The 17175-nt window shown below is 46.5% G+C and overlaps 1 protein-coding gene across 1 annotated transcript in view; it reads right to left on the bottom strand.

Annotated features, from left to right (window-relative positions):
- Positions 1 to 17175, bottom strand: part of LOC144106555 (OTU domain-containing protein 5-B-like) — a 37007-nt gene that overhangs the window by 16083 nt on the left and 3749 nt on the right. The window contains exons 2-4 of the mRNA XM_077639401.1: positions 4674 to 4764; positions 2677 to 2741; positions 1101 to 1598 (exon numbers count right to left, since the gene is read on the bottom strand). Coding sequence (XP_077495527.1) covers positions 1101 to 1598; positions 2677 to 2741; positions 4674 to 4764 — 654 coding nt within the window. The remainder of the gene's footprint in view (positions 1 to 1100; positions 1599 to 2676; positions 2742 to 4673; positions 4765 to 17175) is intronic.

Below are 17175 nucleotides of genomic sequence, written 5' to 3' on the forward strand. Positions count from 1 at the left end.
GAAAATTGTTTCTGGACAACTGAGGGAGAGGGGTTCAAGGGATATAATTAGATTGTCAAATGAAGATGTTTTAAAATCCCCCAGAGTTGCCCTTTCGCCCAGTAACGCCTCTGATAAGGTGATGGAAGTCTGTATGCAGAAAGCAATATGCTGGTAGGCGAAGCTTGACGAGGTAGTGGAGCTTCTTGGCCACCACCCGGCGTTTGTAAAGTACTAGAGCATAGCCTCAATATGTAAAAACTGCACTAAGTCCAACAATCCCATTGTGCTGCCATGCCCCAGCTTCTGCACTTTGTTAGTTCTCCCTTATGGACAATTGTAACTTGTACAACAGCCAGCAAGCTGTTGTGTACATTTGAACGACATTGACCTTTTTCGGTATGGACCGAATTTCGAAAAATAAATTTAGCACATGATTATGTTTGTTGTGTTTTTTTTTTTTCAGTTTAAAAACGTCAACCCCTATCAATACACAGTACAAGTTTGCAACGAAAGACTGCCTTAAACAAGTGCACCCATTCACTATGCTCTATTGCCCCACAGGCATGGGCAGAAAAAGTAGGTCATGTGCAGCATGCCATGGGTGCAGGGAAAAAAGAGTGGTATTACTTTACTAGATCAAGGAGTTTCACTGTCAGGTGCCCGGTGACAACACCTGGTGGTCAGAAAGGCACTCGTCACACCTTTGTGCCCGCTGTCACTACTAGGCACTTACACACCAAGCTAAACAGGAATGTTTATGGGTGTTTAACGTCCCAAAGCAACTCAGACTATGAGAGACACCGTAGTGAAGGGCGCCGGAAATTTGAGAGACACCGTAGTGAAGGGCGCCGGAAATTTCAACCACCTGGGGTTCTTTAACGTGCACTGACATCGCACAGTACACGGGCCTCTAGAATTTCGCCTCCATCGAAATTCGACCACCGCGGCCGGGATCAAACCCGCGTCTTTCGGGTCAGCAGCCGAGTGCCATAACCACTGAGCCACCGTGGCGGGTCCCAAACTGGAATGTGCAGTGTGGAACAACAGTTGTGCTCCTTGCCACTAGGTGTCGTCACTGGCACCCCCTCCTCATCGTTCTGAACTGGTGCCTCCCTCACCTTCTTGCGGGAGCGCATCTCGTTCTCGCGCAGCCAGTGCAGGTAGGACTCGCGGGCCACCTGCTCCTCGAGAGCCTCGCTGGTGGCCTCCCAGTCGGTGGCGCGCAGCTTGTCCTCCAGCATGGCCTGCTCCAGCTGCAGCTCCTCCGAGGCGCGCAGGGCCTCCTTGACCAGGGCCTTGTCGGCCAGGCCGGGCTTGAAGGCGGGCAACCCCAGCCCCACGCCCACGGTCGCCTTGTACGGGTCCACGATGGAGTTGTAGTGCACGTTGCGGTGGTAGCTCAGCCGGATGGGCGGCTCGTTGTCCGTCTGCTGGCCCCCGTGGAAAATGTTGATGGGCTCCGCGCTGTAGTGGTACACCTCGATGGGCCGGTTGAACATCTCCGACAGGGCCTGCATCTCAATGTGGTTGCCGTGAATGTGGTCACAGCGCTTGCGCTCCAGGTACTTGTCAAAGTCCTCGGTCACGTACTGCGAGTAGTAGTCCGAGTTCTTGGCCTGCAAAGGAAACAGAGATGACATGAGGAGAGTGGCACCCGGTCACAAAGAGTGCGAGAGCTGGCAGCAACACTGGTACACAGGCAATCTGAACCGGTATGCAAAGAGCCCCTCAAACAAAGGCCAGTCCAAATGGAAAAATATTGAACAGCGCAAGCACCGCAGTTGTGTGCCTTTCTCACCTAAGGCCACTCTCTCTGCCAGCGCCACACATTCAATAATTACAGAAAAAAAAATCCAAGCTACCTACCAACAGATCTTGCTTAAAACAAAGAACAATGAACAGTCAGCACTTGCATAAAAACAAAATCTCTTACCACATTTTCTTCCCCACTGTCAACAAGGACAAGGTCTTCTTTCTATCAATCATGCTTTCTATTGTACACTGTAGACTGGGCATGTCCAAACTGCAGGTATGGGTATGTACAGGTGCACACATAAGTACATGGAGCACACTGTTGCCCTTAATCACTTTTTCATGTGTTTACTAATTGAAATTGTCAGCGATCATATGTGCATGCTGTTAGTGGATATTACTGCGCTTGCTCTCAGACAATGTTTTTTTATTTCCGATAGGGAAAACATTATTACACTTAAAACGGAATAGCGTACTTCGTTTACTTCTGTCCGCAGCTATACATTATTCCTCACTCTAGCTTTTAATTACACACTTGCGTGTAATTTACCTTTCCAAGTGTTCTGAAGCCCTCTCCCAGAGATTAAAGTGCCGCCATTAATTATGGTTCAAAAAATTCCTCAATTAATAATAATGAAATAATCCAGAACCCACCTTTTCCTGCCAATATGTCCGCTGCTTCCCCCACTAACACACACCTCAGACCACAAACACACATTTCCTCACCACCCACAGTAGCCTAGTGTCAAAATGGATGCATATGGGCAGTTCCCCATACAGCCACGCTGCTGTTCACATTCTAAACACTTTTCTTTTCCAGACAGCGGCAACATGTGAGGGTACACAACGCACGCATCTCGCACTGATGCACGCGCGGTACACCACACACCAGTTATCTGTCCCATTCCCACTGCACGAGAGGACGTGAGAAGGCACACGCACCATGTAGTCCATGCAGAGCTTGCGCACTGCCTTGTGCATTTCCTGGTCCCCGTACACCTGGTCCGCTGCACAGCCAAAACACGGAAATGGCCACACTCTCGTCCAATCCACAATGGTTACATAATCACCGTGCTCATCCTCCGCCCACACTTCGGTGCGCACCACGTTGAGTTTTGAGACACAAACAGCGGCACATGTGACACCCAGTGAGCCATGAAATCATGTCGCACAAATGGCTGCCTTCTCACATTAAGACAAACTGTGCAGTGGTAGTCAACGCTACATTCACGAAGGGTGTTGACCCCCTGACGGGCATTTTTCTTCAACAGTTTGCACCGAAATGGTCATTTCAGTACACGTTCCGCTATCTGTTCTCTAAACAAAATACTCCTTTGGAAGAACCCTACTCACTGTAAACTGGACAAAGAGTGCCACAAAACACAAGACGAGCTCGACTAGTCACAAGGCAAATATGACTGCCAGCTTCTGCTCTCCATTAAGGGTTAAGCGCAAGGATGGTGGCCACAATTCCACATATGTGCAACTGTCAACAGCTGCACGACGTCCAGCTCAAACGCGAGCGGCAAGTCGTATTTTATTAAAACAAGGACAAATGAGAATTCTAAGCAGAACCAGGGGCACTCTTGCACATGGATTGTTCGAGGTCTTTTCTTTATAAAAAGACTAGGGCTTCAATTTTATTGTGACACTTTGGTATCTCTGTTATCTCATTTCATTGGCAAAAGGTGTCTGTTAGGTTAAATAAGGTGGAGGCAAAATCTCCGATCCAAAGACAGGGCACTAGCTGTTTCTTATAGGTGGTACAGATGTGGTTTCCCACTGCTAGACCACCATTTGTGCAGTGTGCCGTTTCCCTCTTGGCTTGCCAACAAAAATAAAGTTACCTGGAGTACAGTGCCTGTCCTGTCTTTTGTCTCTCTTCATGCCTGGTTTGCGATTTGCACCGCTATTTACTTTCAAATGTTACGTTTGATAGCAAGCCTGGATCCTTACAGCTCCTGCCTACAATGTATGCTAGGCTGCTGACAGACGGGCTCAGTGTGCCACTGCTAACCTTCAGCATATCAATGCTGCTGCCGAACACTGAACCTCCGTATAACATCCTGCAAAAAGGCCTCCCTCTGGGCCGCCAACACATCTCCACATCACAGCTCCTACAGCGTGTCACACGGTTGCTTTGCATCTCCGATAACAATGACGCTGCAGCGTTTTAAAACCTGCTCTGCCGCCAGACAACGGACTTCTCAGCTAGTTGGAAATCCCCACCTTAAATTTTCACATAAAGTGCTCTGTGCAAAAGCCAATGTGCCCCCACTACATTTCAGGCTTTGATTGAAAAAAAGAACAAAAAAAACTTTTCTCATAATCCTCGGTGGATCATCTAAATGCGTTAGCAGCCAAGCGTTCATTATATCTGAGGCTGACACACTAAAGTTCGTTATATCTATGGTGGTACACTTAGGTTTGTTATTCCGATATCCAGACACGAAAGTTCCTCATATCTGAGATGACATACTTCGGTTTTTTACATCGGAGGTAACACAAGAAGGTTTGTTATATCCAAGGTGGCATACTAAGGTTCATTATATCCAAGGTAACACATGAAAGTCTGTTATATCCGAGGTGGCATACTAATTTTCGTTACATCCGAGGTTAACACAAGAAAGGTCGCAACATCAGACACCTCAGTATGCCACCTCCAGGTGGCATGCTGCTAACTGTCACAGGGGAAAGGTGGCAGCAACCTGGCCGCCAGGTTGTGGGCAACCTGCTTTCCATTGTCTACTGACAGACAGCAGTCACCATTTCCACTTGCACAGACCCTCCTAAAGCTAACACAGTAATAAAAAAACGGTCAAGAATGCAGGCTGGTGCTTGAAAAAACCACCACAAATTCCAAAAGACATCATGGGCAGGTCAGCAAGGTCACACTATGTCGGCAAAGAAGCACTGTGGACTGAGAAATGGGCACTGACCGACTGCCCTGAAGAGGCAGGCCCCGTCCTCGCCCATGTTCTTGATCATCAGGCCTTTCTTGAGCAGCTTCTTCTCAAAGTGGTACTCCCTCTGCAGTGAGGTCAAAACAAGCAACAGGTCAGCAGTGGGGACCACAGGGATGAGCAGTGCACATTCATTCGAGGCAATCGCAAAGCACTCTGCAGTAGGCAACCATGACAAGCAATCAGCAGCTTTGATGTGGAAATGAGGAAGCTGCGTCCCAAGGACAGGAAGCAGGAATTTTCAGCCCCACAGTCACCTGTCTGTGCAAGCAAAGTTGCCATGCCAATGCCTCAGTACCACACCGAACCATATTAGTAATCGATCATAAGAGGACAGCCAAACAGCAAGGGAGCAGGACATGAACAAACCCATCTCACTAGTGGAGTCAATGAAAAGAATGCGTGAATGAAAAGACTCCTCAGCTAAGCTCCCTGCAATTGATAACTACACAATGATGTCTGCAAGACCATAATGTGGCAATGACAAGATGGTGCCGATGAAATCTCAGCGCCAACATCACGCACCTCACTTAAACACACCTGGACCAGCCAGCTTTACTGTCATCCACCCTCTAAGCGCTGTGTCTTTATATGCCATCACACTCTCACACGCACAGGAACATACGCTCTGTGCGGACAAAATATCCACATGGTCCACCCATGCCCTACAATCTGCACCATGCCCCACCAGAAACCAGCCTGCAGCACTTGAAATGGAACTAATGCTAAAGGCCTCACTGGCAGAAGTATCAACACTACTGCCACATCTCTTGTTTCTGCACCCTCATCAGCTTTGTGGCTAATGAAGTGGAGCAATAGTCGATGCCTAATGACCCTGCCTCACCTCTCCCCTTTTTCCATGTGGCCCCAAAGCATTTGGAGACTCATCTCAGATGGAGTCTCTATGAAGCTTACCTACTTCACCACAATCGTTCAGCTCTTTTCTGATCTCACAAACATTTTATGTGCAGCAGCCAGGGTTCACTGATGGGTGCTGCTGAAATTCCCATTCGTCTTTTACGCAAGCTGATTCAAGCTGCAAACAAGCATGCCACATGCTGCACTGCCTCAAAATCCCCGTCCCAATATTTTGCCCTTTGGATTTTCACCACCCCTCGGTATTCTGCAGCAGTTAATCCCTGCAACAACTGCGTAAAAATAGGCAACATTGGACTTGGCAGCTGACCCTTCATCTTTTGTTCAAATAAACTTGAGGTAGTGCTTGCCTATGCCCCTAGGAGTGCACTGGTGATTGACCCACTATAATCAGCTGTGCTGTAAAGCAGACAAGGAAGCTTACAGTGAGATGGATTAAGGTCAGGAACCGCAAACAATTTTCTCCGGCAAAGAGTAAACCATTTCACATTTTCAAACAATGCAGTGTATTCATCTCAATGCTGAATAACCGAACAGGAAGCTTTCCAAGCCAGCCATACACAAAATGTCAGTTAGCTGGCATCTTAACATTACAGCCTAATATATCACATCACAATATATATATACAGTGGAGACCACTTATAGCGTAACCGCTTTTAGAGCGGAACCGGTTATAACGCGGGTTTTTCTGACCACCGGTATTCCTGCCATAGAACTCAATATATAGGCAGACCGCTTAATACGCGGGCGCGAAAACCAGAATACCGGTTAAAGCGCGGTTTTTGGCAGGCGAAGGGTGCAGCCCGCGCGGCAGACACACCGCGGGACGCGCGCGACGAAAAGAGAAGAGCGAGAGAGAGGGAGAAGAGCAGGCGGACCCGGCGGCCTCGAAGAGTCCGAAGGAAGGGGAGGCGCGTACGTCATGCTGGCAGCGCCCAATCCGGGCGTGCGCTGAACAGAGTGTGGGGTAGAAGCAGTCGCGCTGCTGTCGTTTTTTTTTTTTCCAACAGTTTCTTTGTTGCGTTCAGTGCGTGCTTGTCGTGCTCTCTGCTTCTGCTGCCATGTCGTCGGCGTCTTCAAGCGTCGTGAAGAAGCGGAAAGCATTACCGCTTGAAACGAAGGAATGCGTTATCAAGGACATTGAGAGCGGGCTGAAGAAGGCAGCGGTGGCTGCAAAGTACGGCATATCGGACACAACTGTGTCGACGATCTTTAAAAATCGAGACAAGGTGCGGCAAGATTCTAGTTCGCTGTCGCGGAAGAAAATTCGTGCATTTAAGTACGAGGACGTGGACGCAGCGCTCTTCAGATGGTTTAAAGAAGTTAGGGCTCAGAGCATACCGGTAAGTGGCCCGATGCTCCAGCAAAAAGCTAGGTGCCTGGGTGCTCTTTTAGGCCACAATGACTTCAACCCCCTTAACGGATGGATACAGCGCTTCAAGGACCGCCATGGCATCAGCTGCAAAGCTGTGTGCGGTGAAAGCGGAGAGGTGAACGACGAGACCATCGCAGTCTGGCTCCGCTTAAATTTAGGAACCATTCTCTCGACGTATACGGACAGAGACATTTATAATGCCGACGAAGCAGGCTTATTTTATAACCTGCTGCCCAACCGTACTCTCGCGCTGAAAGGCGAACCCTGCTTGGGCCGCAAGTCTTCAAAGGAGCGTGTGACTGTTTTGTTTTGCGCTAATATGGACGGCACCGATAAGCGTCGCCTGTTCGTCATTGGCATATCGGCGAGGCCGCGTTGTTTCAAAAAGCGTGAGTACCTGCCAGTAACGTATAAAGCGAACAAGAAAGCGTGGATGACGCAAGAGCTTTTTACGAGCTGGCTTTGCAAATTTGATGAGGATATGGTGGCAGAGAAGCGGCGGGTTGTGCTCATCCTTGATAACTGCACAGCTCATAACATCCAGCCCAGGTTGACTGCTGTCAATTTGAAATTTTTGCCAGCGAATACTACCGCCAAAAGTCAGCCCCGTGACCAGGGCGTCATCGCCACTGTTAAGGCACTCTACAAGAAAAGAATTTGTGAGAGAGTTCTGCTGAACATGCAGCAGCAGCAGCCCCTTAAGGTGCATTTAAGGGGTGCAATTGACATGATTGTTGCTTCGTGGTGGCAAGTGAAAGCTCAAACAGTAAGCAAGTGCTTTCGGAAGGCTGGCTTCGTACGTAACGCCGAAGTTGGAGCTGATGAGGAGAGCGACGTCGTCGATGAGGCAGTCAGCACTGACGACGTGTGGTCCGGCCTCGTTGAGGGAAACATCGTTTCCGCAACAGACACTTTCGAAGACTACGTCAGTGCTGATGAAAATGAGCTGGTTGTCTGCGAGGAAGCGAGCACGGATGATGCGATTGTCGCAGCGGTGCGCAGTGGCGTGGAGCTTGCGACCGATGATGAATCGGACGGGGAGGACGATGTCGACCCAATGCCAGATGTGCCATGCAAGGACGCGCTCGAATACCTGAGCAAAGTGAAAATGTACTGCGCAAAAAACAGTTTGAGCGACAAAGCGCTTCAGTATTTAAGTCTTGTTGAGGACGAAATCGTTCGAACTGCAGTTAAAAAACACCGCCAGACGAAAATCACCGCATTCTTCCGCTCGTAATGCACTTTCGATGCAAACACTCTTGATGCTCAGTTGCAATTGTTTTGTGTGTGTGTGCGTGTGTGAAATGTGCAATAAATTGTGTTTTAAAGGTAGGTAGCCCGTTTGGCATGCCTGAGAGCTTAAAAACACGATGTTTTGGTTATAACGCGGTACCGCTTATAGCGCGGATATTCGGAACTCCCACAACTTAAGTTATAAGCGGTCTATTCTGTGTATGTATATATATATATATATATATATATATATATATATATATATATATATATATATATATATATATATATATATATATATATATATATATCTGCTTCAAGCATACTGCACATCTGGTTTCAAGATTTCAAGATGCTAGGCAAGATGCTAGGTTTCAACGCTAGGCGGGCAATGTCACCGACCTAACAAAACATTGTTTCTGGAATGACGAAGTGCTGGTAATAGAGCAAAGTGCTGGCAATATAAAGTTGAAGGACAAGATGAAGGACGTTCTTTCACTAGTGTGCTTGAGAAATACACTGAGAAAAAAATGCCACAGTGGATTGTAATACAGAGAGCCTCACAAAATGTAGAAACCAAATCTCAACAGTAGTGCACTGAAACACCAGGTACAAAGAAGAGCACAGCTAATGCTGACCACCTGGCATTTAACACAAAATTCACACAGTGTAACAATTAACACAGACACAAAAGCTGCCTGCTGGAAGCAAGTCCTGCAAGTGCAAGTTCACACAAGCCAGAATAACTACTTAGGGTAAGAACAAACAACTGACAACGAGAGCACATAGAGCATTAATATGAACTAAAAAATATTAGTGCCCCACGCTAGCTAGCTGGTTTGTTTTGTGCATATTGTGGCTCTGTGTATTGGGGAACAAAGAGCAAGGGTGGCCTTACCCAAATGCCATGAAACGTTTTTTTTTCTTCGCAATGAAAGGTGGCGCACTAATATCATACGGACTGAGCTCTATATCTGCCAACTGGTAAGGACACTTTAAGATTGCTCCACAACAAAAAAAGTACCAAGAAAGCGAGCGCAACAACAGTGAAATAGCCCAGCCAGTCACGACTGGGCCAGCAAGCGCTATTCACAGGCCAGACAGACGGACAGGCTGGACAGACCTTTCAGCAGCTCATTTGATGGATGGCTGTTTTTCAGCTATGGTAGAAGGCGTCTTTCAACGTGTTTACATCAAGAACCAAATTGTCTAAACCATTACCGTAGCTCTAACAATAAAACAGTGTGATTGCATTTCAAGAGTAACTGGAATTTAAAGTGGTGCTGCAATGCTTTCTTTAGACATTGGCACTTGTCCATGAAGCTCTCGTGCCACTTTTAACATGATAGTGGTCTGAACGCATTACTCCGCTTCACCTATGTGGTAGCGGTTACCCTCTCATTGTTTATGTGAGAAGACCGACCAATAATAAAGTAGCAGTGAATGTGATGAAACTGCGTAAAAAGGAAGAAAGTGAGAGGAAGAAAAGCAGCAACAGAGTTAAAACTGTCGTTTCAGCGCCCCTTTAATGCAACTAGTTTTAGCGAGTATAAATTAGCAGCCTATATGAGATTAAGGGTAATCATGCCCTGTATGACTGCAACAATGCCTCGATGACTGCAGTGCAGGCTAGCACTTGAGCAGTTCTAACCGAGAGAAAGTTGTCCTCATTAATATGGAACTGGGGGCATACACGGGCTAACTTATAACGGAAGCAAGAAACATTGCCAACACGTGACCCCACCATTCAAACAGCACAACAGCAATCTAAGTATAATTGTGTAAGAGTTTTTCATCCCCTGTCACTGCCATCTGTACAGGTGAGAACTTCGTCAAGCGGATTACCGCTTTTTCTCTTACCCCCTCCATTAATTCGTTTCTGGTGGAAATAAACTTTACTGTTATAACATTAACATCTTTAAAGTAATGTGGTCCATGACACATGTGATAGTATCGCTCAGTGCAATGACATGAGCCCAACTAAGACTATCCACATTCCATAAACAGCTAGTACACATCTGAACTCAGTCGCCTGAAAGCTGATGAATTTAGCTTTGAACGTAGCGTGAGCCACAGAGGGAGTTTTTTTTTTTCAAAGTCCTTGCCCGGGCACCTTGGAACTGCAAAAGATGAAACTACAAAAAGAGAAAGGCTACCACTCGAGCATTTATACACTTCTGCACTGGCTCCTGCTGTGCTGGTGTACTTCATTCAAAATACACGGAAAGAAAGCTCTGGCTTGGGCAGTCGAGATTTTGTTTTTGTCACTGTGCCTATTAACGCAACAAAAATACATGGGCCCCCGATGGGCTCTCTGCATTTCCCCCAGTGTTCATTGTTTGGACAGCGAGATTCCATATTAACGAGGCGTAAATACATTGAAAAAGTTTACTGCCCAGAAAAACTGACGATAAGTCAAGTCGCCGATATTAACGGGGCACAACAGTATATGCATCCTAGTGATGAGACCTATTATTTTATTTCCCTAGCACTAGATGGGCCCCTAGCAAAAAAAACCATGATGCGTGATCCTGAAGCCTTGGAGTAACTCTAGCAAGATTGCAGGAGTGTCGCACCAGCAGCAGCCAAGCGAAAAGAGGTTGTGAAGATAAGGCGCGAGAAACGTGGTTGCATGCACATGCAGACACCAGAAAGAAGAGGTGAAGGGTGAAGTCTTAGCAAACGGTAAATCATGGATAAAGCCGGGCCGTCGACAGATTCTGAAGCCAAATGACATGCATGGCGAGCTGAACAGCAACACAAAAAAGGAGATCGCCAATCTGATTCTGCCGATCCAGTGGATACAGCAAGGCAGCAAGCCAAGGCAGCAAGCCAAAGCAGAACAGTGAAGACAGTATAACCTTGCTAAACGAGATGTGGAAACAGATGAAGAGAAAAAAAGAAGAGGCAAATGATGAAGCCTTGGAGTAACTCTAGCAAGATTGCAGGAGTGTCGCACCAGGTGCTCGAGCTTATAGACAAGCGCAGTTGCACGCGAAACGCGGAGAGAGGCTTTTCCCGCAGTCAAGGAGAGAGCCTCAGCCTACTCTAGTGTGGCCGCCAAATGCCCACCCATAATGGATTCTAGTTGGTCCCAGGCTATTACAGCGGCAGTTGAGAAAGCTGTGGCAAATGCAATGGATCGCATTATGGAAACCGTGTCCACGTGCACTTCGCAGGTCATAGCTGCTCAGATGACCAATCTTCTGCAGGCGTCCACCGCTCCGCTCTTGTCTTCTTTGGCTTCGGAAGCTACCCCTCCTTCTGTAGTAATCGATTCCGCTCCACAGGGCCAAAAACAATGTGAGCAACAAAAGACCTCTCAGGCCTCTCCTTCGAATAGCGTTATGGACGCATCCTCTATGGATTGTATGGATATGGAGTCTGATCTCCGCGCCCAGAAACGAAGTGGGTCTCCTCTGAATATTGCAGGTCCATCTTGCCCCCAGTCAAAGACAAAGAAAAGTAACGCATGTCAAAACGCTAAGACCAGTATTCTAGATAAGGCAGTCGCGGCTGCAGCACTTCCGCCAAGATAGGGCTCTTAAGTGTACTCCAGTGGAATTGTCGATCAATATTCTCAGCTTCAATAGATTTAAATTGCCTATGCAATCAGCTTCTACCAGATTTAGTTGCTTTACAGGAAACATGGCTAACTCCAAATTTCAATTATCATCTCAAGGATTACCATCCGTTCCGGCTTGACCGGTCATCACGAGGGGGAGGGTTGTTAGTGCTCATATCTACAAAGTTTTGCCACAGGGCATGCATTTCTTTTCAATATGCGGACAATGAATGTGAAATCCTTGCGGTTGACCTCAGTGTCCCAGGTCAACAGCCCTTTACGGTAGCTAACGCATATTTCCCGTCTGGTGTGTGTGACACTCGGCCCCTTGACTCACTCATGTCTAGTAGCCGATCTCAGGTTCTATTACTTGGCGACTTCAATTCGCAACATGTGACTTGGGGGTTTAATACAGACAGCTTTGGTTCTCGACTATTTGATTGGGCTTCTGGCAACAACTTGATCTGCTACAATTCCGGATTGCCTACGTTTGTTCGCAGTCAATGCCGCTCTGCCTTGGATTTAACTTTTTCCTCCCCAGGAGTCTCTGTTATGTCTTGGGCGCCTGTTGACTGTGCAACAAACAGTGATCATCTACCGGTTAGTTTCAAGTTTGCGTGTAAATTAACTCTTCCTCAGCGACATCAGTGCAGGGTAATAAATTACAATTGCTTTAAAGACACGCTAAAATCAGCCCTCCAAATCACTTCAGACTCTTGTGTTCCGACAAGTGCCAAAGAAAGGCTGCACATCTATGTTCAGTACTGGACCATGCAAGGCAAAAGTCTGAATTTTTGGTTAAGAGAACAAAGGGTGCAATCGCGAACAATTGGTGGAATGCTGAGTGCACGCGTGCATACAGACGACGGAAAGCAGCTTGGAAGAAACTTCTCATCAATCAATGCCCAAAAAATTGGCTGGATTATAAGTATGTTGCAGCAACATTTAAGCGCACTGTCGCCCGTGCAAGTGCAAAGGAGGAGTATAATACAAATCATTATGATTTCCTTTCCCAATCATGAAATAAACGAGCTTTGTTTAATTTCATGAGGCGCAACAAGGTGATTCCTCCGGCTGCCAACATTGAATCCCTCGTTCAATCCTCTGCTGACATCGCAAAGGCCTTAGAGGATATTGCGTGTGGCCTAGAGCTTCGCTTTACATCTGCTTTACCTTCTCCTACTATATTCACATGTACCTCAAGTGATTTCACTGAGGTCTCTATGCCTGAGCTGTCGCAAATTGTTCTGCGCTTATCCCCAGCGGCTCCTGGCCCCGATAAGGTCACTTCATCTATGATCAAAATTTTGTTCAATGAATCTCCTGCAGACCTGTTGGCTCTAATTAACCATTCTATTAAAGGTCCTTGGATACCGCATGAGTGGCGTATTGCTGAAATAGTTCCATTGCTTAAAAAGCAAGGGGAGGGCTTAACTTTAGACAATATACGCCCTATTTCGTTAACATCGAACGTAGTGAAATTGGTGGAAAGGGTCCTTCTCAGCCGTGTCATGTCATTCATTTCAGAAAATGCTGTATTGAATCCATGTCAAATTGGTTTCAGGCCGGGTTGTTCAATTTGGTGTGCTCATACTGACCTTGAGAGTCGTTATTAAATTAGCTCACAATAGAAAAAAGTTTGCTGCGCGTGTCACCTTGGATGTCAGTAAAGCATACGGCAGCGTGGAGCACTCGACTCTATTACTAAGATTACAGGAACTCAACTTCCCAAGCTATTTTGTAGCCTGGATTTGTTTTTTTGGAAAATAGAGAATTTTACTGCTGCCAAAATGGTGTTTCCTCAAGGAGATTTCCACAGACAAGAGGTGTTCCGCAAGGATCAGTTCTCTCACCTGTTCTTTTTAACATTTTTCTAAGCTCAATTCCATGCATTAAAAATGTGAAAACTTATGTGTACGCCGACGATATTGCATTTTTTGCATCAGCAGGTGACATTCACTCTTTATCGAACCCTGCAAAATTACCTCAATGTTCTTGACAACTTGCTAGGAAGAATTCATCTGTCCCTTAATGTGAAGAAATGCGCATTGTTAGTATTTCCAGTTTCTGTTCCTGTAAATATCTGCCTGGTCTATAGAAATAACATAATACTTCAAGTTCAGACGGTGAAGTATCTCTGTGTAATATACGACTCTACTCTCTCCTGGTGGCCACACATTGAGCAAGTTTCTGCAAAAGGAGTTCGGGTCATTGGCATCCTGCGCAGGCTTTGTAGTGCTAGGTCAGGCATGAGAAGGCATACGCTTCTGATGATTTATAAAATGCACGTCCGCCCAATTTTGAAGTTCGGGTGTGTTTTATTCTCAGGAGCTCCTGCCTATAAACTTCGCCCTCTTGTGCTTTTGGAGCGTGAGGCATTGCGCCTTTGTCTGGGGCTTCCAAAATACGTCGCCAATGCTGTTCTGCACCTTGAGGCGCGAATGCCTTCGTTATCAGCTAGGTTTCGCCTTTTAACAGTTCAAACATTTTTAAAATTGTGCGACTCACCTCTTCACGCTTCCAGTATAATATTTCTTAGTCAACCTTCCGCCTTTCTTAGTGCTGCCTGGTCTCGATTTCATACCCCGCAGATATGTCACGTGCAGTCCCTCCTTGATCGCATAAATATTCATTTCACAATGTCCGCCAAATATATAACAACTCCTCATCTGTCCAGATTGAATTCGATGACATTTTCCCATCGAATACAAAGCTGCAGCCCTTCCCGCTTCTTCAGAGTCTATTGCAGGACCACCTAAGGTCCTTTCCCTCTCATGTTCTTATTGCTACCGATGCCTCGCAGGATCGCGAAAAGGCAGGTGTGGGAATTTTTTCACCTTCACTGGATTGGTCTTTTTCTCTCCGTCTTCCTGACTTCACTCCAATTTTTCTGGCTGAATTATTAGCAATAATCTTAGTTTTACGAAAATTAGAATCTACCGTTTCCCAGGTCGTGGTTATGACAGACTCTCTGTCCATTTGCTCTTCCTTATCCTCACCCACTGACTCTCAGCCATTACGCCTCTTTAAGTTCCTGATTCTGCTCCATCTAAATTCGGTAAGGTTGCTTTGGGTACCAGGTCATACGGACTTTCACTTAAATGAGGTTGCAGATTCTTCAGCAAGAACTTCTCTCTGCGGCCCAATTGTTGCTGTCCTGCCATCATGTGCATATACAGCTGCGGTGAGGTTTCGCAGCTACACAATATTTCAGGAATTTGCTGCCTCGGCTCTTACATCATCTCCCGAATATCAGCATCTTCTGCATCCTTGGAGTAGCAAAGACTGGCGCTCACGCAGACTAGAGGTCTCTTTCACGAGCTTGCGTTGCCGGGTTCCCCTTCTAAATTTCTACCTTCACAGATCTGGCCTGGCAGCTTCCCCACTGTGCCCTTTTTGTGCCGAACCTGAGACAATAGATCACTTCCGGCTGTTCTGCCGCCGCTTTTCTCATTTGAGGAAGCGTCTTTTGCAAATTCCATTTCATCAACTGGGCTTGCCTGTGTCTTCCGCGGTTGTTCTTTCCATTGGCGCTTCTTTGCTTGGACGAAGCGACAGGAGTGTGCGCTCTGCTGTGCAAAATTTTCTTCAAGAAACGCAGCGACTCCCATTCTAATTTCTTTTTCCCTCTCTCAGTCAGTACGACATTGGAACATTACAGGCATTGTATACGATTATGCACATTAAGCAATTGTCCCGTCTTCGATCTCCAAGTTACCTGGACCCCTTTCTTTCCCTCTTCCAATCTATCAGACTACATACTATTACCACTCCTTTTCCCGTCGAAACTTTCCTGTATCCAGTAATTAACTGCCTGTATCTTGGCCACTCCCCCGTAGTGGGTATGTGCCAGCAACGTCTGAGGCCTTCCTTCCTTCCTTCCTGCAGGAACATCCAGTCGAGGGGCGTGTAAAAGTGGCTTCAGAGACTGCCGAACAGAGGAAACAGCGACGCGAATCGAAACAAGTAGCTCGGGCAGCTTATCGCAAGAGGAAAGCTGAGGAATGACTGCAAGAACATATGGGTGAAACTTGAATTTTCAAGTTCAGAAAAGCTATACAAAGATAAATAAAGCTAAACAAGGGCAAACACGGTAGCACGCCGAAGTCACATTTAGCTTAACCACGTAAATCGGGGGCCAATTTTTCTACCCACTAGCTGTGCGCATTGGTTTGAAACTGGAGCAGGTACATTATAAAAGGAACGTTCCACCACGTGCTGCTTGCAAAAAGTTTTTGCTTCAAGAATGTCAATGGCTATGCAAACATGCAACGCATGAACCAGCAATTAGTGGAACTGCCACCTCCAAGCAAAGCCCCTTCTCACAGTGACAGCACGATTCACACCTTAGGAACACTAAAAGTCTTCAATGATGCATTCTACAGAGGTCATTTACACTATTAGAGTAAACCATGTTTGGTGTGAATAACGCGCTACACACTAACAAAATGACAACTGAAACAGGGGACACAAGACAAGCGCGCCCCATTCCAATTGCTCCCATTCCAGTTGTTTTGTTAGTGTGTATAGTGCGTTATTCACACCAAATGTACAACCAACTAGTCCACATTGCTGCCTTGTAAACCATGTGTCACCATGCAACACCATGCGTCAAAATAAACAGCAGTTACAAACTCAATGCACGTTACAGAGCAAGTCAATGTAGACACTGTACTTTGATATGTCTAACAGGCAGTGAGGACTAGGCTCTGTGCGGCCAATGACTTCAGGTATTTCAGAATGGCCGACTGCTGGGCAAGTTGGCACACACACTCAACTAAAAGGACGCACCAGTGGTGCCGTGTCTTCTACGACTTCCTTTGCACCCTTCACGTTGAGACTTTTCGTATCTACAAGAAACTCTGCACTGCAACGGATTCCACTCGCCACAGCTTGTAGCACACAGATTTTCCAGAAGCTGCCTTCGATTGCTTTTATGCAAAAAGGATCGCGTTTGTTACTAGGCGTTCAAAAACGCTGTGCACAACATTTCCAGAGGCCTTAGTTTCAGCACGATTGCAGAGAATAACTGGCAACGATCCCAAAATCCTTGCCACCGGAAGAATACCTGCTCATCATTTGTAAATTTCACTTCCACTAAGCAAGCAAGCATGCCTGGTCACTAGGTTCTGGACTGGCGCACTAAGGTTGTCAGATTAACTTTCATCTTCTGGTCGGATTTCAGCGTGCACAAGAAAGCTTCTCTCATTTTGAATCTGAGTGCTCGGCAGCTGGCTAGGTGAAAGACAAGGCAGATACTCGTCTTCCCATGTAGAGAAGGAAGGAAAGAAAAAGTTAAGGACTTCTATGTGTCAAATCCGACGGAGTGGCTATAAGTGACATTTTAGTAATGGGTTCTGGGTTGATTTCAACCACCTGTAATTCTTTATGTGCACCAAAATTTTTGTCAATGAAAGATTTTGCATTTT

The sequence above is a fragment of the Amblyomma americanum genome, chromosome 10, assembly GCF_052857255.1.
Source record: "Amblyomma americanum isolate KBUSLIRL-KWMA chromosome 10, ASM5285725v1, whole genome shotgun sequence".
NCBI lineage: Eukaryota > Metazoa > Arthropoda > Arachnida > Ixodida > Ixodidae > Amblyomma > Amblyomma americanum.